The sequence below is a fragment of the Hyaena hyaena genome, unplaced genomic scaffold, assembly GCF_003009895.1.
Source record: "Hyaena hyaena isolate Hyena2069 unplaced genomic scaffold, ASM300989v1 scaffold_117, whole genome shotgun sequence".
Taxonomy (NCBI): domain Eukaryota; kingdom Metazoa; phylum Chordata; class Mammalia; order Carnivora; family Hyaenidae; genus Hyaena; species Hyaena hyaena.
Genome location: NW_024080749.1, coordinates 564,674 through 588,112, shown reverse-complemented (window position 1 = coordinate 588,112; position 23,439 = coordinate 564,674). Strand labels below are relative to the sequence as shown.

The 23,439-nt window shown below is 42.6% G+C and overlaps 1 protein-coding gene across 1 annotated transcript in view; it reads right to left on the bottom strand.

Moving 5' to 3' along the window:
• Positions 1-22,617: 22,617 nt before the first annotated feature.
• MOGAT1 (monoacylglycerol O-acyltransferase 1) overlaps positions 22,618-23,439 on the bottom strand; it is a 44,858-nt gene continuing 44,036 nt past the window's right edge. The window contains exon 7 of the mRNA XM_039236830.1: positions 22,618-23,283. Coding sequence (XP_039092761.1) covers positions 23,049-23,283 — 235 coding nt within the window. The 3' untranslated portion in view covers positions 22,618-23,048. The remainder of the gene's footprint in view (positions 23,284-23,439) is intronic.

Below are 23,439 nucleotides of genomic sequence, written 5' to 3'. Positions count from 1 at the left end.
GTCTCTCTCTCAAAATAAATAAATAAACCTAAAAAATTTTTTTTATAAAAGCAAGAGATACAAGAAAATCTGAGGATGGAAAGACAGAAAAGGAAGTAGCATGTTTGGTTGGAAGCTGGGAATGAGCCATCAACTGTTGCTTTCAGAGTCTAGACTACAAGGGGCTATTGACTAACAACCTGTATTATGATGGTTAGCCCCTATAAATACTCCATCAGCTCAGCTTTCCTAACTGTGTAGGTCTTTTTTTTTTTAATTTTTAAACATTTTTATTTATTATTGAGAGACAGAGCATGAGCATGGGAGGGGCAGAGAGAGGGGGAGACAGAATCTGAAGCAGACTCCAGGCTCTGAGCTGTCAGCACAGAGCCTGAGGTGGGACTCGAACTCACAAACTGCAAGATCATGACTTGAGCTGAAGTCGGACACTTAACCGACTGAGCCACCCAGGCGCCCCACCAACTGTGTAGGTCTTGATGCTATTGGTTGGCTTATACAGCAAACCATCGTTTGAGAGACTTTGAAGGTTAAAACACACAGTCCAGTGGCACTGTGTGGGGTGGGGTGGGGGGCCTCCTGAAGGTTCCCCAGAAGGTTCTCAGTGAGCTGAGCAGTAACCAGCTCCAGGAGACAGCCTTGCATGAACTTTTGTCTTCTTTACACTCCTGTTCCCTGGGGTCACATTCCCTAAATAAACTATCTGCACGGAAGTCCTTGTCTCAAGCTCTTTGGGGGGCAGATTGGGCCAAAACAGGGCCAACGATTCTACTTCTTCACAGCTGGTTTTAGAAGAGGGTAATTGCCCCGAGTGGGGCTCTGTACTGACAGCGTGGAGCCTGCTTGGATTCTCTCTCTCTCTCTCTCTCTCTCTCTCTTTCTCTCTCTCTCCCTGCACTCCCCTCAAAACAAGTAAACATTTAAAAAAATAAAAGAGGGTAATTATGCCCCTTGAGACCCTGATTAACGACCTTTTTACAATCATGGTCAGGTGTTTTAGATCCTTATTATGTCCATATAAACAAAAAATCACCAAAGGAAAAAAATGCACGTGTAGAGTCACCACACGGGCTGCTGGGCTCCAATTCCAGATTTTCTAATTCAGTAGATCTGGGGTAGGATCTGGGACTATGCATCTGTGACAAGTTCCAGGGGGTTCCTTGGAGAACCACTGGTCTGAAGTAGCACTCTCCAGTTGAACTTTCTGTGCTGGGGGAAATATTCTATATCTGCACCATCCAGTAGGGTAGCCGCTAGCCACGTGTGTCTATTGAAACCTTGAGACACGGCTAATGAGACTAAGGGACTTCATTTATTTATTTAGTGTAATCTTCATTCAACTTTAAATTTAAATATCCACACGTGGCGAGTGGCTGCAGAGTGGGACAGCACAGGCGTACACTCTAGCTATTGCCGGATGGGCTCATGGACCAGCATTGGCATCGTTTGCAGAATATCAGAAATGCCTGTTCTCAGGACCCCACCTCAGACCTGCTGAATGAGAAACATCATTTTAACAAGTGGCCCAGGACACATGTATATGGACTAATTTAAGAAACAGTAGTTTGGCGGGGCTCGTAGGGGCCTCAGTTGGTCAAGCATCCGACTTCGGCTCAGGTCATGATCTCACAGTCTGATCCCCACATTGGGCTCTGTGCTGACAGCTCAGAGCCTGGAACCTGTTTCAGATTCTGTGTCTCCCTCTCTTTCTCTGCCCCTCCCCCACTCATGCTGTCTCTGTCTCAAAAATAAATAAACATTAAAAATAATTTTTAAAAAAGGGAAGAAATAGTGGTTTGGCAGCCATTATTTTCCCAACGCTGCACCAGATTTCCTACCCACCTGTTAGGGGTTAATTTATGTCCCGCCCCTCAGCCTCCACCAAAATACTGTGAAACCCCAACTCCAATAACTGTGAGGGTGATGTTTTGGGAAATACAGCCTTTCAGATGTACCTACGTTAAGGCAAGGTCATTAGGGTGGCCCCTAATCCAATATGACTGATGTCCCTATAAGAAGAAGAAAATTTAGACAGAGGCATAAAGGGAGAACCATGTGGTGACAGAGGCAGAGAGCAGACTGGTGTCACCGCAGGTCAAGGAACCCTGAGGATTGTTGGCCACCAAGAAAGAGGCAAGAAGGGTTGTCCCCTATAGGTCTCAGAGACAGCGTGAGCCAACACCTTGATTTTGAACCTCTAACCTCCAGAACTGTGACACCATAAAATCTGTGACACCATAAAAGCCACCCAATTTGTGATACTTTCTTATGGCAGCCCTGGGAAATAACACACCAACCTTCAGTGAATCCCACAGCATCTCTGATCCCAAAGATTTCCATCTGGGCAAAAGTCAGGCATTCTTTAGTTATCTACTAAACAAGGATGCTAGAGGGATTGAAGAGAACATCAGCGATCTCCGGAGAAAAGATCTCCAAGTGTTGCTGCAACTTGACAGAAAAATCTTGGACTATGACACGGTGAATTACACGCGCTAGGTAAACAGCTATGACAAGAAGATGCTAAACTGGAGGCCACAACCTTCGTGTTTACAGCTTTATGTCATATTTTTCTAGCACAGGCAAGGTGGTGGCTGCGAGTTCAAAGAGATGGTAAATGCAGAATATAACCTCAACCGATAAAGAGAAATGGACTTTCCCCTCAACACTCTGTTCCGTGATAACCTCTGACCTACGTCCACCCCACCCCCACCCTCCCCCACTCCCACCCCACCCCACCCCACAAAGGCATGAATTCCAGACTGGCTCGGTTATCTCACATTCGGCCAATAGCCGACTCAGCTCCCAACGCTTCGTCACCGGCTATTGAAGGAGCAGTAGTGACCGATGGGGTGACTGACCAATGGGCACAGAGCCGGCTTGCAGAAGCAGCCTTCCTGTAATAAAGAACACGATGTGCAGAGAACAAGCAGGAACTGCTACTTGTTGGAAAAAAAAAAAATTAAAAGGAAATGATTCAAGCCACTTCTGCATTGCAACGGGGGACAGTTCCGTAAAAAAGGGGGTGGGCAGTGTTTTCCACTAGAGGATCCATCATTCACGCCCTACTGATTGAGGAAAAAAAATGCTTTCCTGGGCATGGTCTGGAGGAAGAGTATTATCTTAAGAAATAAATACAGATTAAAAAATGTCACACAAGAAAGTAACAGATAGTTCTGGAAATAAACCATTCAAAGGGTTTCAGAGCTCAGCAAACTGAGAGATGGGTAACATGTATGGGGAAAAGTAGATCACTGACAAAATGATATTTATTTACTTACTTGTTCATTCATTCATTCATTCACTTACTCTACTCTTCTTTCTCCCTAAAAAATGATTTTTAAATTTCTTTAATGTTTATTTATTTTTGAAAGGGGAGGGGAGGGGCAGAGAGAGAGGGAGACACAGAATGTGAAGCAGGCTCCAGGCTCTGAGCTGTCAGCACAATTCCCGGTGCTGGACTCGAACCCAAGAACTGTGAGATCATGACCTGAGCTGAAGTTGGACGCTCAACCAACTGAGCCACCCAGGTGCCCCTATAAAATGGTTTTTAAAAGGAAAAGAGGATCTCTGGCACAGGAGCAGCCATAGTAGGTAAGGAAAGTCCTAGAATATGTATTCTGAGGGTTTGGATAGTGGAGATTCCTGCCTTATAACACAAATATATATGTATATATTTTTTATATGTATATTTTTTAATAAAAGTAAAACACTCTCTCAGTTAAGTGATGGGTGGTTGGGTTGTCACTTCTACTTCAGCAAGTTTACAGAAGTCAGTTGAGGTGATCTGGAAGGGACAGAAAGGTCAGGTAGATATTAAGTCCTTAAGGAAGTTTTCCATAAAAATGTGTTGGCAGAAAGCCAATAGTAGCCTAATGCTAAGCACATCAAAGTGCCTGCATCATTCACCTTCCTTTATCTTACCAGGTAGGGCATTTTATCATCTCCTATCGTCGCAAGAAGGGGGAGTATGGCACAATAAGACATTTGGAAAGAGAGAGACAGACCAGAGTCACATAACTTTAATTACAGTATATTGTTATAATTGTCCTATTTTATTATTAGTGTTGTTGCTCATCTCTCACTATGCCCGATTTATAAATTGAACTTTATCAGGGGCGCCTGGGTGGCTTAGTCGGTTAAGCGTCTCACTTTCGCTTAGGTCATGATCTCGCAGTTCGTGGGTTCGAGCCCCGCGTCGGGCTCTGGGCTGACTGCCAGCTCAGAGCCTGGAGCCTATTTCAGAGTCTGTATCTCCCTCTCTCTCTGACCCTCCCTTGCTCACGCTGTCTCTCTCTCTCTCTCCTAGAAATAAATAAAAATATTTTTAAAAATCTTAAAAAAAATTGAACTTTATCATCAGTATGTAGGTATAGGAAAAAACATTCTGTGTGTGTAGGGTTTGGTACTACCTGTGGCTCCGGGCAGGTCTTGGGGAATATACCCTGAGGATCAGGGGGGACTATTCCCTATTCTCTCCCTTCTGGAGAACCCTGATATATATACATATGTGTATATATATATATATATATGTATATATATATATAATCTCTCTGTAAGGGCACACAACAAACACTGCTTGTGAGAAGAGGAACCAGGTGCATGGCTGAAAGTAGAGATAAAGTTCTCACTGCGTATCCTCTAATATTTAAAAATTTCGAATGCTAGAAATGTACCACCTGCTCAAAATATAAAATAAAACAAACACATACGTTTAACAAGATTTGCTGTATTTGGTTATTAGTTAATATTTTGCATTATGATCCGACAAAGAATGTTTTGCTAGAATATAAATCTCTGGAAATGCAAAACAAAACAAAACAAAACAAAAAAACCACCATTTAAAAAATCAAGCCAATTGTTTTCTTTTTTAACTTTTTGTTTTGAGATAATTTTAGACTTACGGAAAAACCAATCAGTTTCTAACGTTACCACCTTTCCCTCCCTAATGTAGCATTCAAAGAAAGTTTCGTAATCGTCTAGGTGGGAGAAGGGTCATTAGGGTTATCGACTGTACAATCTTTCCTGTCCTCACACTTAGCTAAGTAGTGCCAATGTCTCTGATTTCTTGTCCACACCTCAGCACATGCACTTCCGTGATGTCAATCTTCAATTTGTTTCCAGCAGACCCAGGCCAAAGGGTGGTGGATCCTACCTTCATCTTCTTTCCCCACCTTTTCTGTTCTGTGACTTTCTGGTGTGAGCTCCATCCAGCACAGCACCTTCTGGATGCCGCCTAGACGAGTCCTGTTCCCCGGCGCCCACACACCCTTCCAAGTCACTCTTGCCTGGCCTCAGTCTCAGACGATAAATATTTGTTGAAACGTTGACTCTGGATTAATAATGCTGCTCCTAGGGGAACCTCCCTGCAATATGGAAATTCTATAGGCAGCATGATACCCGGGGGCCGTGTTGATGGGAGAAGGGAAAAGGCGATAGGGAAAACCTGAGTATCTGTAAAACTCTAACTCATAAACTGTGTGGCCTTGGCCACATCACTCAATGGCTCAAAGTCTCATTTTCCTGTGAAACAAAAGAACAAAACTAGATGAATATTTAAAAAATATTATTGGCATTAAAGATAGCTTTGAAAATCTGATAAAATAAATCTATAGGCCATACCCTCAGAAAAGTACACATTGTGCTTACATATTTTTTATTTTTTAATGTTTATTTATTTATTTATTTTTGAGGTGCGCGCGCGCCCGCGCACACCCACACACACACACACACACACACACACACACACAGTGCAGCGGGGGAGGGGCAGAGAGAGAGGGAGACACAGAATCTGCAGCAGGCTCCGGGCTCTGGGCTGTCAGCACAGAGCCCAACATGGGGCTCAAACTCATGGACCATGAGACCATGACCATGAACACTTTAACTGACTGAGCAATCCCAGCGTCCCTGTGGTTACATATTTTTGAATATCCAAAAGGGATGATAATATGACAAAATAGGAGGTCACAGACATTCCTCCACATTTCACACTCTAAAGAAGACACTGCATTTGTTTTGCTCCCCATGGGGCCTTAATCATACACATCAGGGTAACTTATAGAAAGGAGGACTGGAAGTAATAAGAGAGGCTGGGTTGATTCACTTAAGGGTCAGGGTGCTAATGTAGACAGTAAGTAAGAATAGATCTGGCTAGATAAAATGCACTTCACCAAAATTGCAAACTTTTTTGCTTCTGAGGACATCATCAAGAAAATGAAAAAATGGGGGACCTGGGTGGCTCAGTCAGTTGAGTGTCCAACTCTTTTTTAAAAATGTTTTATTATTATTTGAGAGCCAGACAGACAGATAGAATGTGAGCAGGGGAAGGACAGAGAGAAAGAGAGACACAGGATCCGAAGCAGGCTCCAGGCTCTGAGTTGTCAGCACTGAGCCCAATGCAGGGCTTGAACTCATGAACTGTGAGATCATGACCTGAGCCAAAGTCAGACAACTGACTGAGCCACTCAGGAGCCCCAAGTGTCCAAGTCTTCATTTCCGCTCAGGTCATGATCCCAGGGTAATGAGATCGAGCCCTCATGTGGGCCTCCATGCTGAGCATGAAGCCTGCTTGGGACTCTCTCTCTCTCTCTCTCTCTCTCCCCCTTGGCTCCTCTACTCCTCTCCCCTGCTTGCACTCTCTCTCTACTATATTAAAAAAAAAAAGATAAAGATAAAAGAGGTGAAGAAAAAACCCTACAAAATGAGAGAAAATATTTACAAATCATATATCTGACAAGGGACTTGTATCTAGAATATATGAAGAACTCTTACAATTTAACAATAAGAAGGCAAATAGCCCAATTTAAAAATGGTCGAAAGATTTGACTAGATATATCCCTAACAAAGGTATACAAATGGCTAATTCACTCATGAAAAGATGCTGGATATCGGTAGGCATTAAGGAAATGCAAATCAACATCACACTGAGATACCACTTCACACCCACTAGAATGGCCTTGATTTAAAAAAAAAAAAAAAAGGTGTTCAATACCAATTGTTGGCACAGATGTGGAGAAATCGAAAGCCTTTTAAAAAATATTTTATGTATGTATGGACTTATTCTTTTAAAAATTTTATTTAAATCCTAGTTACTTAGCATACAGCTCAATATTGGTTTCAGGAGTAGAATTCAGTGATTCATCATTTTTATACAACACCTAGAGCCTGTCATAACAAGTGCCCTTATTAGTACCCATCACCATCTAGCCCATCCCCACCCACATCCCTCTATCAACCTTCAGTTTGTTCTCTATTGCTAAGAGACTCTGATGGTTTGTTTCCCTCTCTCTTTTTTTCCCACCCCCATATGTTCATCTGTTTTGTTTCTTAAATTCCACCACATATGGTTTACATGGTATTTGTCTTTCTCTGGCGGACTCATTTCACTTAGCATAATATATTCTAGCTCCATCCACATTGTTACAAATGGCAACTTTCATTCTTTTTGATGGCTGAGTAATGTTCCATCATATACGCATATCACATCTTCTTTATCCATCATCAGTTGATGGACATTCAGCTGTTTCTATAATTTAGCTATTGCTGATAATGCGGCTATAAACATCGGGTTGCATGTACCACTTCAAATATGTATTTTTGTATCCTTCGGGTAAATACCTAGTAGTGCAATTGCTGGATTGTAGAGTAATTCTATTTTTAACTTCCTGAGGAACCTCCACACTGTTTTTCCAGAGCAGCTGCACAGTTCGCATTCCCACCAATAGTGCAAGAATGTTCCCCTTTCTCTACATCCCAACACCTGTTATTTCTTGTGTTGTTCATTGCAGCCATTCTGACAGGTGTGAGGTGGTATCTCATCATGGTTTTGATTTGTAGAGAAATTGGAAGCCTTAGACATTGGTGGTGAAAATGTAAACGTGTTTCAGTGGCTATGGAAAGCGATTTGGAAATTCCTCAAGAAGTTAAACGTGGAGTTATCTTATGATCAGCAATTCCATTCTTAGGCATATACCTAAGAAAATTAAAAACATGGAAAGAGGTGTTCACAGAAAAGCTCGTGCATGAATATTAGTAGCCACATTATTTAGAATAGCTAAGAAGAGGAAAATCCAAATGGCCATCATTGCATGAATGGATAAATAAAAGATGGTAAATCCATACAATGGAATATTATTCAGCTATAAAAAAGGAATGAGGTCAATACATTATACTACAATATGTATGAACTTGAAGACACTATACTGAGTGAAAGAAGCCAGACACAAAAGGCCACATATCATATGATCCTATTTGTGTAAAATGTCCAGAAGGGCAAATCCAACAGATCCAGAGGGAGTCAATTGATTAGTGGTTGCCAGGGGGTGAGGGAAAGGATAATGGGGAATGACTGCTAGTGGGTACCAGTTTCTTTATGGGGTGATGAAAATGTTCTGAAATTAGTGGTGATGATTGTACAACCTTGTTAATATACAACCCCCCCAGAACTGTACCCTTTAAAATAGTGAATTTGGGGGCACCTGGGTTCCTCAGTTGGTTAAGCATCTGACTTTGGCTTAGGCCATGATCTCACAGTTCATGAGTTTGAGCCCCACGCCGGGCTCTGTGCTGACAGCTCAGAGCCTGGAGCCAGCTTTGGATTCTGCATCTCCCTCTCTCTCTGTGCCTTGCCCGCTTGCTCTCTGTCTCTCTCTGTCTCAAAAATAAATAAACATTAATAAAATAAAATAGTGAATTTTATAGTGTGAGAATTATATTCAGATTTTTTTTTTTAAATAATAGGAGGTAGAGGAAGGATAGAAGAAATAAGGAAGATGAGGAAGCTGGTATGGGTCAGAGTTTGGGGAAGAGAAAAGACAGTTCAAGATCCCTGGCCTTGTATGAGATATGAGAGAGATGGATAGGTAAAGAAGGTTTTTAGGAAGTTTAATGTGTATTTGGGATATATTCCACTGTCACTTTTTAGAATCTTCAGAAATTACATATTTTTAAAGAATTTTGGAATTGGGGGGCACCTGAGTGGTTTAGTTGGTTGAGTGTCTGTCTCCTGATTTCAGCTCAGGGTCATGGAATTGAGCCCATTGGGCTCCAAGCTGAGCATGGAGTCTGCTTAAGATTCTCTCTCTCTCTGACCCTCTTCCCCACTCGTGCTCTCTTTCTTCCTAAAAAAAAAATTAATAATAATAATAATAAAATAAGTAAATAAAAAATTAAAATTAAAAAAAGAATTTCAGGTTTGAGGGATAGGATATTGAATTGCGATTGGTTCCAAAATAATCCACTTATTTTTGGTTTACACATTTATTCACTCAACAAATGCTTACTGAGCACCAGGCCCCGTTCTGTGGACACTGGGGTGCATTAGTGAACAAGAATGAGGTGCTCTCCTCCTGGAGCTTTATATTCTAGGTGTGTGTTCGTGTGAGAGCCGATGCGCACGCATGTGTCTGTGTGTGCACGCATGGGTGTGCACATGAGTACAGCGCAGGCACAGACTTGATGAAAAAAATAAAAATTCTGAGGGCTACATTTTAGGGATACACAAAACCCTTAACCCCTTGGGTTTAAGAAGCCCCAGATTCAGAATCCTTGTCCAAAATAATCTCTAAATGTTCCTTTTATCTAAAAACAAAACAAAACTGTAAATCAGATTTGAGACTGAGTGTTACAGCCTCCAAATTAAGTATAATGTTGAGCTCTAGTTCAGCCTATTGATAAAGAGTTTGCAAAATAAACAATGCTAAACTCAAACCTCTTAACCAACTCCTTCAATTCTGTCACAGGATTTCCTGAAGGTCCACTGTGCCCAAGACACTGAGATAGACACAGAGAGAGCCACATTTGGTGGGCTCTAAAACTGGAAGCCACTTTGGTCGTGATGTAATAATGACTTCAATCCCTTCATTGTATGTAGGAGGAAACTGATATTCAGAAGCTCAAGTAACTTGGCCAAGTTCCCACAGTTTGCTAATCACGGAGCTGGGATTACAGCCCCGATGTCCTAATTCTAGGCTCAGTCAGAGCATTCACTTAAAAAGAATGGATATGTTAATGGAAGATTGTCTATTTACTAAATCAAGGACCTATAGTTCCCTCTGAAACAATATATTGCTTCTTAATTCTGCCTCTACCAGTTACCAATAATGAAACACCATTTTGTTGGTTGATTTTTTCCCCATTTATTCAGTTATCTCTGAAACAATGCACTGCTTCTTTTTTAAAAAAATGTCTATTTATTTTTGAGAGACAGAGCATGAGCAGAGGAGGGGCAGAGAGAGAGGGAGATACAGAATCCAAAGCAGGCTCCAGGCTCTGAGCTGTCAGCACAGCGCTCGACGTGGGGCTTGAACCGACGAACCTGAGCTGAGGTCAGACACTTAACTGACTGAGTCACCCAGGCGCCCCAATGCATTTCTTCTTAATTCTGTTTTATCAGTCAACAACGATTGATTTTTTCATTCACTCAGCACTATTCCAGGCACCATGAGGAATGGGAATATCATTCAGATACAGCCCCGACCTCAAAAAGCTAAAAATCCAGAAGAGGAAATAAGACAGAATCACAAATAATTATGATGTAGAGTAGATCATGGTGACACAATTAGATACTCCCATATGTCATGAGGTTCCAGAGGGGTGAAGTCACGTCTGCTTGGGAGAAAGGAAAACAAGAAAATCTATTCTGACTTCACGAAGCTTCAGAGGAAAAACTTCTGGAGTTCATGCAAATTGTTCAAGTTTTCAAATACCAGTTTTCTATTTATTAAAAAAAAGAAACTATAATGGTAAAGCAGCAATTTCTTCAAAATCATCCAAACCGACTGTCTCTAACCATGGGACACATTTTCTTAATTGGCTGCTGAGACTTTTGGAATACCTAACCGATCCTCCGGGCAAATATACCTAAGTGCACCCACATTGACCTCAGTTGTGTCTATACTCAGAGTAAGATTAAAGTACTTAAATTCTGTTCTCTCTAAATTGATACCTTTAGCCTTCATATTTTAAGTCGCCCACCGTAATTGTGTAGGGGCCTTTTTAAATGACTGTGTTATATGAGTTTAATGAGACTTGATAGCTTGAAATGGAATACATGCCTTAAACAAAAACCCCTTCAGTTTACTAAGTTATAATTTAGATGTAGTAGACATCACACTTTTTAGGTGTTAAGTTCCGTGAGTTTTGGCAAATGGGATGCTTTTCAAGAAAAATTTTTTTAAATGTAACTTATTGTTGAGAGACAGAGACAGAGCATGAACAGGGGAGGGGGAGAGAGAGACACACACACAGAATCTGAAGCAGGCTCCAGGTTCTTCAGCCTGACGCGGGGCTTGAACCCGTGAACTGTGAGATCATGACCAGAACCAAAGCCAGATGCTTAACTGACTGAGCCACCTAGGCACCCCACAAATGGGATGCTTTTTATTGTGATTCCCGCAGCTAGGTTAGCATAGTAAAGACATGCAGAACCGAATGGAAAGAGACAAACTACAAAGTAGTACTGATGTAGAGGAGCTCTTTTGTTTGTTTTAAAGTTTGTTTTATTTTTGAGAGAGAGAGAGAGAGAGAGAGAGAGAATGAGCAGGGGAGGGGCAAAGAGAGAGGGAGGCAGAATCCGAAGCAGGCTCCAGGCTCTGAACTGTCAGCACAGAGGCTCATGCAGGGCTCAAACTCGTGAACTATGAGATCATGACCTGAGCTGAAGTCTGATGCTTAACCAACTGAGCCACCTAGGCGCCCCTTAAGTTTGTTCATTTTTGAGACAGGGAAAGAGAGAGAGCACACACTAGTGGGGGAGGGGCATGGAGCAAGGAAGAGAAAACTGTTAAGCACACAGGGCTCCATCTCACAAATTGTGAGACCATGACCTGAGCAGAAATCAAGACTCAGACACTTAACCTTAACAGCCACTCAGGCGCCCCTCCAGTATGTTCTTTATATGCATAATCATACCTACACCTCCCGTCTCTGTAGAAAATATTCTTTTATACTCTCTAGAGATGCGAAAACTGCAGCTTGGAGAAGTCAAGTTGGCCAGGGGCCCAGACCCAGGAGGTTAGCAGTCTCCCAAGCAGGGAGAATTTCTGGCTTCTGTCATTAAGTAGTTTAGAGATTTGGGGAAATTCATTTGGCCCATCAGGACTTCATTTTGCTCACATGTATAAAGAGAAGCTTGGACCGGCCTTCGAATCCCCGGAACAGCTCTCATTCCCTATCAGAGCCCCACCATCTTGGTTCTCAAGTGGAAAGAAAATGTCTGCCCAGCAGAGCCCCAGACCAGACAAACAGCCCTGGAAGTTAACGAAACAAGTGGAAATGCCACACACGTCTGGAAGGAGCCCAGCCTGCTCCCACACAGATTCTTGCCCCCTCTCCCAACATAAGCGGCTGGCACAGGGGACGAGGACAATGCCATCTCCTGGAGTTCAGGAGGCCAAAGAAACAAATGGCGAGGAAGTACATGGGGCCTTGGTCCTGCAGAACAATGTGGCCGCTGTCTTGGGTTCTGGCTTCTCCAGTCTCGTCACATCCCCACAGACCACAGATCAAGAGGTCTGAGCCAGCTGAACCACCCTCGCTCTCTCAGCTTTGAGTTCTGTGGTTGCCAAGTCATCCTTCCAACACATCACCACAGTTTCAATGCTCCCTCCTCCCGCCACCCTGCCTCAGCAATCCAAAGTTCATTACTGTCTGGTAGTGTTGGAGGGAAGTGTAAAATAAGCTTGGAGAGCTGGGGGTAAGTCTGCCTCTTCCCTCTGCTGCATAGAGTGAGTGGGTGAAGCCCTGGTTCCAAATTCTGACTCAGCTACCAAATCGCTGTGTGAATTGGGACACTCTACTATCTTTTTTTTTTTTTTTTTTAATTGGGACTTAAGTCAAGAAGTAAACTTTTTTATTTCCCATATAATGATATTCCTTTGGGGGTGCCAATGTTAAAAGACTTGGGGAGGAGTATTGCATCTTCCTGGCCATTACATCACCTCTGTACGTCACTCTCTTTCACTGTTGTTGTTTTTTAAAATTTATTTTCTGAGAGAGAGAGAGAGAAACAGAGTGTCAGTGAGGGAGGGGCAGAGAGAGAGGGAGACACAGAATCTCAAGGAGGCTCCAGGTTCTGAGCTGTCAGCACAGTGCCCAATGCGGGGCTTGAACCCATGAACTGTGAGATTATGACCTGAGCTGAAGTACATGCTTAACTGACTGAGCCACTCAGGCACCCCCCTCTTTCACTGTTTAAAGCAACTCTTATCCATGTAAACCAATAGAATATCACGCCATGTGGACGGGCCCAATATGATAAGAATTTAGAGGCAAACGTAATAGGCTTAACCCTTTTCTCATTTGTGCCTGTTGTTGACTTGTTTTTCATGGAATTTCAGTCAACCTGGTCTTCTTTGAGGCCTTTACGTACATGGCAGATACTCAGCAAATACTCGCTGATCATCTGTCATGAGAATCAACAGATAAAGGTGAAAATAGGTCAACTGAGAATGGGTTAAAAATCAAATTTTATAGGGTACAGTACTTTTTGTAGTGGTACAATGTCTGACTTTTTTTTTTTAATGTTTTATCTATTTTTGAGACACAGAGAGACAGAGCATGAACAGGGACGGGACAGAGAGAGAGGCAGACACAGAATCTGAAGCAGGCTCCAGGCTCTGAGCTGTCAGCACCGAGCCAGATGCGGGGCTTGAACCTACGAACTGTGAGATCATGATCTGAGCTGAAGTCGGACGCTCAACCGACTGAGCCACCCAGGCGCCCCTGTCTGACTTTTATAAATCCTGAAATATCGAACTTATTCAAGGGCTCAGTTTCTACCTTTGGAGGACGAGATTAATAATTCCTTCACAACACTCTTTCAAAGACCAAGAGAGATAGAGCACATAAATGCTATGCATAAGTCGTAGAGTATGGTTTCCTGACACATTATACCCGATGGCACTCAGGGTTAAGGTTAAGGCAGCGCAGAAGGAGTTCACGCTGCTCCACGGACTCTGGCAGTGCTAGAGACCCCTACCACCCCAGGTCTTTCTAAGCCACCCCCAAGGATGAGGGGTTAAGGTGCCATCACCCCAGCAATATCTGTATGTCAAGGCACACTTCTTGACAAGCTGTTTTAAACTTTCATACAAGTGTTTAAATGGAATGTAATGATCATACTGATGTGAGATCATATTGATGTGAGTGGATCATTTTACCTTCCTTCGCTCAATGACTACAGGGGACACAGCCTAATCACTGAGATTACATTATTTATAAAAACAATACATGGGGCGCCTGGGTGGCTTAATCGGTTAAGCGTCCGACTTTCACTTAGGTCATGATCTCACAGTTCGTGGGTTCGAGCCCCGTGTCGGGCTCTGTGCTGACTGCCAGCTCAGAGCCTGGAGCCTGTTTCAGTCTGTGACTCCCTGTCTCTCTGACCCTCCCCTGCTCACGCTGTCTCTCTCTCTCTCCTAGAAATAAATAAAACATTAAAAAAATTTTAAAAAAATACAATGACATATTTGGACCAATGGTGAATGTAGGAATGGTTTTGGTTGCACAAAACAGAAAAGTTGGCTTTTTTAGTTCTTGCATAACAGGGAGACTTGAGTTAGACAGTTACTGCTATTGGTTTAACATTTGTTGATGCAAGAGCTTTGGGTTGGTGTCTTTGGAAATTCCTTTGGCTTTGCCCTTGTGGTTTCCAGATGGCCACAGAGAGCTCCAAAATGGCATCATCATATTGTCCTCAGGCATCATGTGGAAGCTCTCTCGGTGCACCAACTCCTTATCAGGAAGAAAAGAATTCCCCAGAGGTCCCTAACCAGACTCCCTTAAATTTCACTGGCCAGAACTGGAACACATAGGCACTCTTAACTTAGAGTAAGATTGAGAAAACATGCTTCTGACCTGTTCAGTAGAATTTCAGTCAGGGAGATGGGGTTTTGAGAAGCCCATTAGTAGTGTCTGACTTACTGCTCTGCAAAGGATTTCTGGTTATAACTTAAAGGGAAAAACAAGTCTTCATTTCCCAATATCATCCAAGCAAAATGACTTCGGATTATTAAAACATATAAACAATTAAAAAAAAATAGAGCATCTGTGATTTCTACAACATCTGCTAACTCTCTGTAGATATTTGGCAGCTTGGTCTATAATGGTTTGCTCAGATTTCTTAAAATAGAAATTCTTACTTTCCCTCCTGAAAGTTTCTAGAGTCTTCCAAATGCCTTCATGTCTTAAGTCTGTGAGCTCTCTCATAAACTGCCTCTTCTCCCAGGTCCATCTGCATCTATTCTCACTAATTACTTCACACAGAGTATTCTTTTTATTTTATTTTTTATTATTTTTTTTGTGGAGGAGAGCGCAAGTAGGGGAGGGGCAGAGAGAAGGGTACAGAGGGGTACCCCTGAAGCAGGCTCTATGCTGACAGGCTGTCAGCACAGAGCCTGATGTGGGGCTTGAACTCATAAACCGTGTGATCATGACCTGAGCTGAAGTTGGGCACTCAACCAACTGAGCCACCCAGGTGCCCCACATGGAGTCTTCTTATACATCCTATGCACATCTTACAAAGAAGTGGTCTTGACGATATGAGGTATTAACATTTTTAATGAAGATATATATGAAATATTTTAGAATGACATTAAAACTAATAAAAGTCTGAGAAAGTATTTTTCTGTTATCTGCTTGGATTAACAAATCCAGTCAACAAGCCAAGTATTGGCTTATAATGAAAAGCAGCAGCTCCTTCCTCCCCTCCCCCACCCTCCATTCCCACTTCCAGAGTCAACAATTTTCAATTCACTTGCCCTTTCCTTTACGTATTTGTTTTTTAAGTAGGCTTCATGACCAGCATGGAGCCCAACGCGGGCCTTGAACTCACGACCCTGAGATCAAGATCTGAGTTCAGATCAGGAGTCAGATACTTAACCAACTGAGGCACCCAAGTGCCCCTCCTTTGTGTATTTGTATCTACATTCTTTCTTTTTTAAATGTTTATTTATTTTTGAGAAGAGAGGGAGCACACAAGGGGCAGAGAGAGAGGGAGACAGAGGATCTGAAGCAGTCTCTGCACTGACAGTAGAGAGCCTGATGCAGGGCTCAAACCCACGAACCATGAGATCATGACCTGAATGGATGTCAGATGCTTAACTGAGTCACCCAAGCACCCCTATCTATATCTACATTCTAAATTACATGGTTAAATTGCTATTTCTTGACTTTTTTATTTGAGACTTTATCTGTTGGCTCTCTTCTAAGCATTATGAGGATTTGGCTCCCTCTTACATTCCCACCTATTTTTGCCCCCTCTCCCCCATCATTCTCTATAGTTATGTCACTTTCTTTGTTCTAAACGCTCTTCTTTACATAGTGTTCTGTTCTTGTTTTATTGTTGCAACATTTCTCTTGTCCCTCTAAAGGTAAATTTTCTGAAGTTTCCCTCTGTCTCATGTTCCTCATCTGTTCTATCTCCCGTTGAAGGCTTTCTTGAAATGCCTGATAATTCTTGAATGTTCATTACTGACACTGAAATGCTGACCAGCAGCTCTGTGTAAATAGACAGTTTATTGGTTGGTGGACTTCAGTATATTGTGGCAGATGGAGACGCACATAAAATTGAAATCTGCAAGTCTTCTTTCTTGGGTTAGTGGGTTTCCCCACAGAGGAATTATCCATTCTCCTATCGGGGTGATAGAAAGCTGGTGCTGAGGATAGTGTGAACCTAGTGTGGAGAGAGATGGGAATTACCATTCAGAAGGGAGACTGTCATTCAACCTGCTTTAAAGGCACCTGACCACCCCATCCCTCTCTATTGAGCCTGGTATTCCCAGAGTGTAGAATCTCTCTAGAATTTCCAAGAGCAAAACTCTGATGCTCTGCTCAGGGAGGAGCAAGAGCTGCCGGCATTAGGGTAGGGAATCTGAGAGTCTGCCCCTTAAAGAGATTTTTGATGATCCCCTTCAGTTTTGATCTCCTCCACACCCAATTTTAGATAGTTGGTCCCCTCAATGGCTCAGACCTTCCAGAATCCTGCAGTGGGAATCACTTGCTTTTTACTGGACACTCTGGCGTTAAGTTTCTGCCTTTTCTGTTCTGGTGAGTCACTTTACCACTTGTCTGTCCGCTTTCCATTTTGCTAAATAGCTCGGACATCACTTTCTCCTCTTACTGCTCCCCTGTTCTCGTTGACTTTTTTACCATTTTTATTCCTCTCTTCTCATTTCAGAGGTGTGTCATGAAAAAAATAAAGATTCACGCAATTCAATTTGTCACGTTTAACTGAAAGTAATGAATGTTTAATTTTCAGGTGTCCAATTTTAGCTGGGCAGACACCCACCGGGCTACTTCTGTATATATGTGAGGGTGTGTTTTTGGAAACAGGAGAAAATACACATTTATATCCCAGGCAAGAGAAAACTGTACTTTCCAGCTTCCCTTGCTCTTGCTGTGCAATGTGGACTAAGTTCAGGCCGACAGCATGAAAGTGTCAGTGACGTGTGCACTTCTGAGCCTTGGCCTTGACAACTTGGCGCTTCTCTGCCCTCTGTTTTCCCCGTGGGCTTGAATGTGGACGGGGTGGCAGCCAGCTTCGACTGTACAGACAAGGACAACCCCCGAGGGGATGGTGGAGGAGCAACAAATGGAAGGAACTTTGTTTTGTAATTTTTCTATTAGATTTATTTATTATTTATTATTTCTTTCTTTTCCTTCTTTCTTTCTTTTCCTTCCTTCCTTCCCTCCTTCCTTCCTGCCTTCCTGCCTTCCTTCCTTCTTTCTTTCTTTCTTTCTTTCTTTCTTTAAGAGAGACAGAGACAGCACGAGTAGGGGAGGGGCAGAGAGAGAGGGAGAGAGAGAATCCCAAGCAGGCTCCGTGCTGCCTGCTCAGAGTCCGATGCCGGGCTCGAAGCCACGAAACCGCGAGATCATGACCTGAGCTGAAACGAAGAGTTGGTCGCATAAACGACTGAGCCACCCAGGCGTCCCGGAACTCTGTTTTTGAATAAACACACGCACCATCTTGGACTGTTCACCTCCAAGCTGTTTCATGAGAAAGGGATGAATTTCTTCAGGCCTCTCTAGTCTTTTCTGCTACAGCAGCTTAGTCTGTACTTTAACAACCCCATTCGGTAGTGCCCAGAGCATGTCTATGAATAAGCTGCCCATATTGCCTGTGGAGATTTAAAAAGATACAGAGTCACAGACCCCACCTTCCCAGATTCTGCTTCAGTCAGTCTGGGGTAAGGTACAGAAATCTGTTGTGTGTTTTTTTTGTTAACTACCTAGATTTTCCTGATACATTGCCACAGTTATGAACCACCGATCTTGCCCAGTTTCCTATAAAACATTTTCCTTACATTCTCATGGTTCCCCCCCCCCCCCAATTCCTCATTCATTTTCTGGAAGTCTCTACCTTCTCTTTCCAATTCTTTTGTTAAAAGTCAAAAAAAATTTTTTAATGTTTATTTCTGAGAGGCAGAGCGCGAGCATGAGGGGGGAGGGGAAGGAAGAGAAAGAGGGGGACAGAGGATTCAAAGTGGGCTCTGTCCTGACAGCAGTGAGCCCGCCACAGGGCTCGAACTCATGAACTGAGAGATCATGACCTGAATGGAATCGGATGCTTAAGCGACTGAACCACCCAGGCACCCCTAAAAGCCAAACGTTAATGTTGCTGTAGTGGACACTTATTTTTATCTTTCCAGAATCTATTCACCCTGATTTCTTTGGGTGATCTCTGTCCGTGTGATTTAGAAAACCAGCCGGCCCCACAGTATCCCCATCTCTAGGGAAGGGTCACTCAACCACAGAGCCTGGGCAAGTCAGCATATCCCCATCTCTTGATCCCAGTGATGTGTTCAGGGATGGACACAGGAGCCAAACCAGACCCAATTCTAGGAACAAGAGTTCTTTTCCCTTTGGGAGCACTGACCCTGTAAGGATGTGTACCTGCTCTTGCTGGTGCCCGCCTTGCAACCATGAAGGGACTGTGACAGAGAAGTCAACACAGTGGAGAGAAGACTGAGGAGCAAGACTGAGTTCTGAGGATTCCATTTGAGCATCTGGATCCATACCTGAATCCCTAGGCTCTTCAGTTATGTGACCCATTTTCTTTTATTAGGAGGGAGTGCTGCCTATTATGTGTATATATGCACATGTTATATATGTATAATTACATGCATATATTTTCTTTTATTAGGAGGGAGAGAGTGCTGCCTATTATGTGTATATATGCACATATTATATATGTATAATTATATGTACATATTATGGGTAGTATATATAATACATAGCATATATAATATGTAATATATTATACATATGTAATATATTAGTAATAAAACATACATTATGCCTAGGTTGTATTATATGTGTACACATGTATACATATGTATATGTACATATGTACATATGTAACACTTTTATACTTACATACAAATACATACACACAACATGATTATAAAATTAACTATAAAGTTCAAAAGAACACAAATAGGGAGTTTCTAAGGGAATGAAGAGGTAACATTTTAGAGATAGTTTCCAAAAGAATAAACATTAGATCAACATATCTAGTGTATCACTCTTCTGTTTTAACCAGTATCTAGGGTAGTATTATTTCTGAATTTTCACGAAGCTCATACAAACAGACCTTTGAGCAATTATGCAAATGTCTGTGTTACAGTGTCCATAATTATCTGGCTACAGTTCTAGACTGCATTCTAGAGTTTTCTCTGTAGGTCTGATCCAGTTTTGCAGTCATTACAGGGCAATTTAAAACAAAATATGTAAAAATATATAAAGGTCTCCTGAGCTAGAATATCAGCGATACAGACTTTCTGAGTTAAAGGCATCTGGTAGAGCTTAATGTGTTTGTGACAAATAACACGACTTGGAAGCAGAATTTGCTTGCTGACCTCAGGAAAATTAAGGTTGGCTTGATAGGTGGAGCTTGTCATCGCTTTCCAATATTCTATATTCAAGGTACAGGGCCTGTTTGCATCAGCACTACGGTGTCCCCCCCCCCCCCCGCCCCCCAAACAATGCTCACCCTCCTCTGGAATCTGCAAATCAAGTCAGGCCGGCCTCCTGTTTCTATATAGCCTGCGAACTAAGAATGATTTTCACACCTTTGAATGGTTAAAGAAAGATCAAAAGAATATTCCATGAAAATTACATGAAATTTGAAGCTCCGTGTCCATCATACAGTTTCATTGGAGCCACATTCACTCATTTATAATTATCTACGGCTACTCTTGCACTACAGTGAGAGTTGAGTAGTTATTGACTAAGTAATTTACTACCCCAGTCTTTACTTTACCCCAGTCAGTGTCAGCTGACTGATGCTACAGAGAATGGAAAGTTAGTAGTCCCTTTTGCAGCCATATCTGTAGCTGGGCGTGACCCGTGGGACCCAGTTCGGACCAATGAGATGTCAAGTAAAGTTTACAAGAGGGATTCTGGGAAAGACATCAAGATTTCTAATAAAGCAAAAGAAGAAAATGGACACTTTTCCTCTTTTTCCTGCCCTAAACATTCCTGCATCGGGGCGCCTGGGTGGCTCAGTAAGTTAAGTGTCCGACTGGCTCAGGTCATCATCTCACAGTTCGTGGGTTCGAGCCCCGCATCAGGCTCGATGTTGACAGCTCACTCAGAGCCTGGAGCCTGCTTCAGATTCTGTGTCTCCCTCTCTCTCTGACCCTGACTCTCCCCTGCTCATGCTCTCTCGCTCTCTCTCTCTCATAAATAAAACATTAAAAAAATTTTTTTTAAATAAACATGCCTATAGTCTCTGGAGGTGTGATCTTTTTCGCCTCCACAATGAAACAAGCTTGAGGTTGACATTTCAGTTTGCTACATTACCTGCTATATTGGTGGAAGATCTAATGCCTTCCCCATTCTCTGCAGGAGGAATTGTCTAGAGTTTTTCTAAACCTATGCTCAAGAATGGTCTCTGTGGAAAGAATAAGTTAGACAGATGCATCTCATGGGAAACTTTCTCTTTCTTCAGGAATTTGATCACGGTCATGTAACCCCAGACTCCAACTGAGGGGAGTTCAACTTCAGCCTAAGTTAAATCTGCCAAGGTTCTTGGGTTGGGGAGGATAAAAAAACCAGTTTAAAGACTGTGTTTCAAGATTCAATGTGCTCATTTAACTGTGGCAAAGATGTAAAAGTATCAACGATCGCGCTAGTTTCTATTACTCGGTGGAACTTCTGTGTAGGAGAGATAATTTTATTATTGGAAATGAATACTCAACATTTTATATTTGTATATTCGGTTCTCATTTTTATTAAGCTTCATGTGACAATTAAGAGTCTCAAATCTCTAACAGAGCTATTCCATCTATGGTCCTTTTGGGAACAAGGCATAAAAAATTAAGATTTGACTATATATGTAAATATATATTTATATACAATAATTATTAATAATTATGTTATTTATAGGATGATCATCATATTTATATTTTTGCATTAAGATAAGTATTATATTAATTATTATATTATTATTTATATATAAACAAGTATATATTTAACAACTAAAAGGTAGAAAAAACAAAATAAAAATTTACAGTAAAGTTTATGTAAAGTTTAGGGCATTTCCTAACATTTCAGATTTTTTTAAATAATTTATTTATTTTTTAAAAATTTACATCCAAGTTAGTCAGCATATAGTGCAACAGTGATTTCAGGAGTAGATTGCTTTTTTTTTTTTTTAATATTTTTATTTATTTCTAGGAGAGAGAGAGACCGTGTGAGCAGGGGAGGGTCAGAGAGAGAGGGAGACACAGACTCCAAAACAGGCTCCAGGCTCTGAGATGGCAGTCAGCACAGAGCCCGACGTGGGGCTCGAACCCACGAACCACGAGATCATGACCTAAGCGAAAGTCGGACGCCTAGCCGACTAAGCCACCCAGGAGCCCCAGGAGTAGATTGCTTAATGGCCCTTACCCACTTAGCCCATCCCCCCTCCCACAGCCCTTCCCACTGTAACCCTCTGTTCTCTATATTTAAGAATCTCTTATGTTTCGTCCCCCTCCCTGTTTTTATATTATTTTTGCTTCCCTTCCCTTATAACATTTCAGGTTTCTAAGTATAATTTCAGTTTCAAAAGTCCCAGTGTCTAAGCACCCCTTCATTAAAAGTAATTTAGAAAACCATTATAGAAGAAAATAATTTCTCCCTAAAGAATGAGAAACCGAAGCCCAGAAAAGACAGTCACAGTCACATATACACACAACAGTCTCCACGGGACCCGGGCTCTTAGGGAATATTAGCTTTGAGGCCACTCCAACGTGACAGTGTGTTAAGGAGAACTCATGACAAAATCCCACTCACAGGTAGAGACCTTCCAGAGCCTGACGGCCATCATTCACATCGACATACAGAAACTGAGACATGTCAGAGTATCACAGGATACATAGTTAAGCTGGAGACTCATTTTCCAAAAATTAGTTTAAAAGCTGATCTCTGAAGCATTAAAAAAATTTTTTTTTTAATTTTTATTTGAGGGGCGGGCAAAGAGAGAATGAGAACAGAGGATCCGAAGCAGGCTCTGTACTGACAGCAGACAGCCCGACGCGGGGCTCGAACCCACGCACCACAAGATCATGACCTGAGCTGAAGTCGGACAGACGCCTCCCTCCCAAAGATGGACAGAACCAGGAGCTGTGCCCTCAGCACCAGGGCCGCGAAGTAGTCTCCCTCCCTGTCCAGGGTGTCCACTCTGCCTGACATTGAGGGGGCCTCTCAGGAAGGGAGCTTTCACTGCCAAAGGCAGGAAAGTCCAGGGCCGACTGTGACGGGCTGCTCACCCTGATCCTGACTAGTCTGCCCGAGTTTTGCCTTGGGGCTCACCTACGTCTTCCTTCTCCCGCAAACATAAATCGATTCTGTTCCCTTCATGGCTCCTCCCAGATTCCCAGCCAGAAGAGATGCAGCTCTCGGCTGGTGCTGCGCTTGAGACACCTGCTTCCCTCTCTCTCCAATGAGATGGTGTTCTCACTCGGCCCAGTTTATGGGCCCAGAGAGGGGAGCACACAGGTCCCGCGCTTTGGTTCCTTTCACCAGTCGGTGCTTGGTCAAGACTGTCTAATTGACTGGGAAGATATTCAGAATGACTGGGCCCTAAGCGAGTCTCTCCACGCAGCACCCTGACTTCTTGCATTTACTGGCAGAAACACACCTTGCAGCCGGGGCCTCCACCCCGCCCTCCATGAGAATCTTTGAATCACTGGGAGATGCAGGAAATTCCAATGGAATCTAGTAACCGCAAACAAAGCTGAAAGCAATTCTTCGGTGGCTTCTTGCCAAATAATCCTGGCAGAGACCATCCCTGATGAAACTCTGTGAATTAGCAGAAAACACATTACATACCCCAGATAGAGGATCCGACTGAAGCCACCGCGTCCCTGTTTCACAAAAACTAGAGCCCAGAGCAACGAGAAATCACAGGCAGGATGGAAGAGAAATTTCTCCTTTGAAATAATGGCCCTGGGGCGG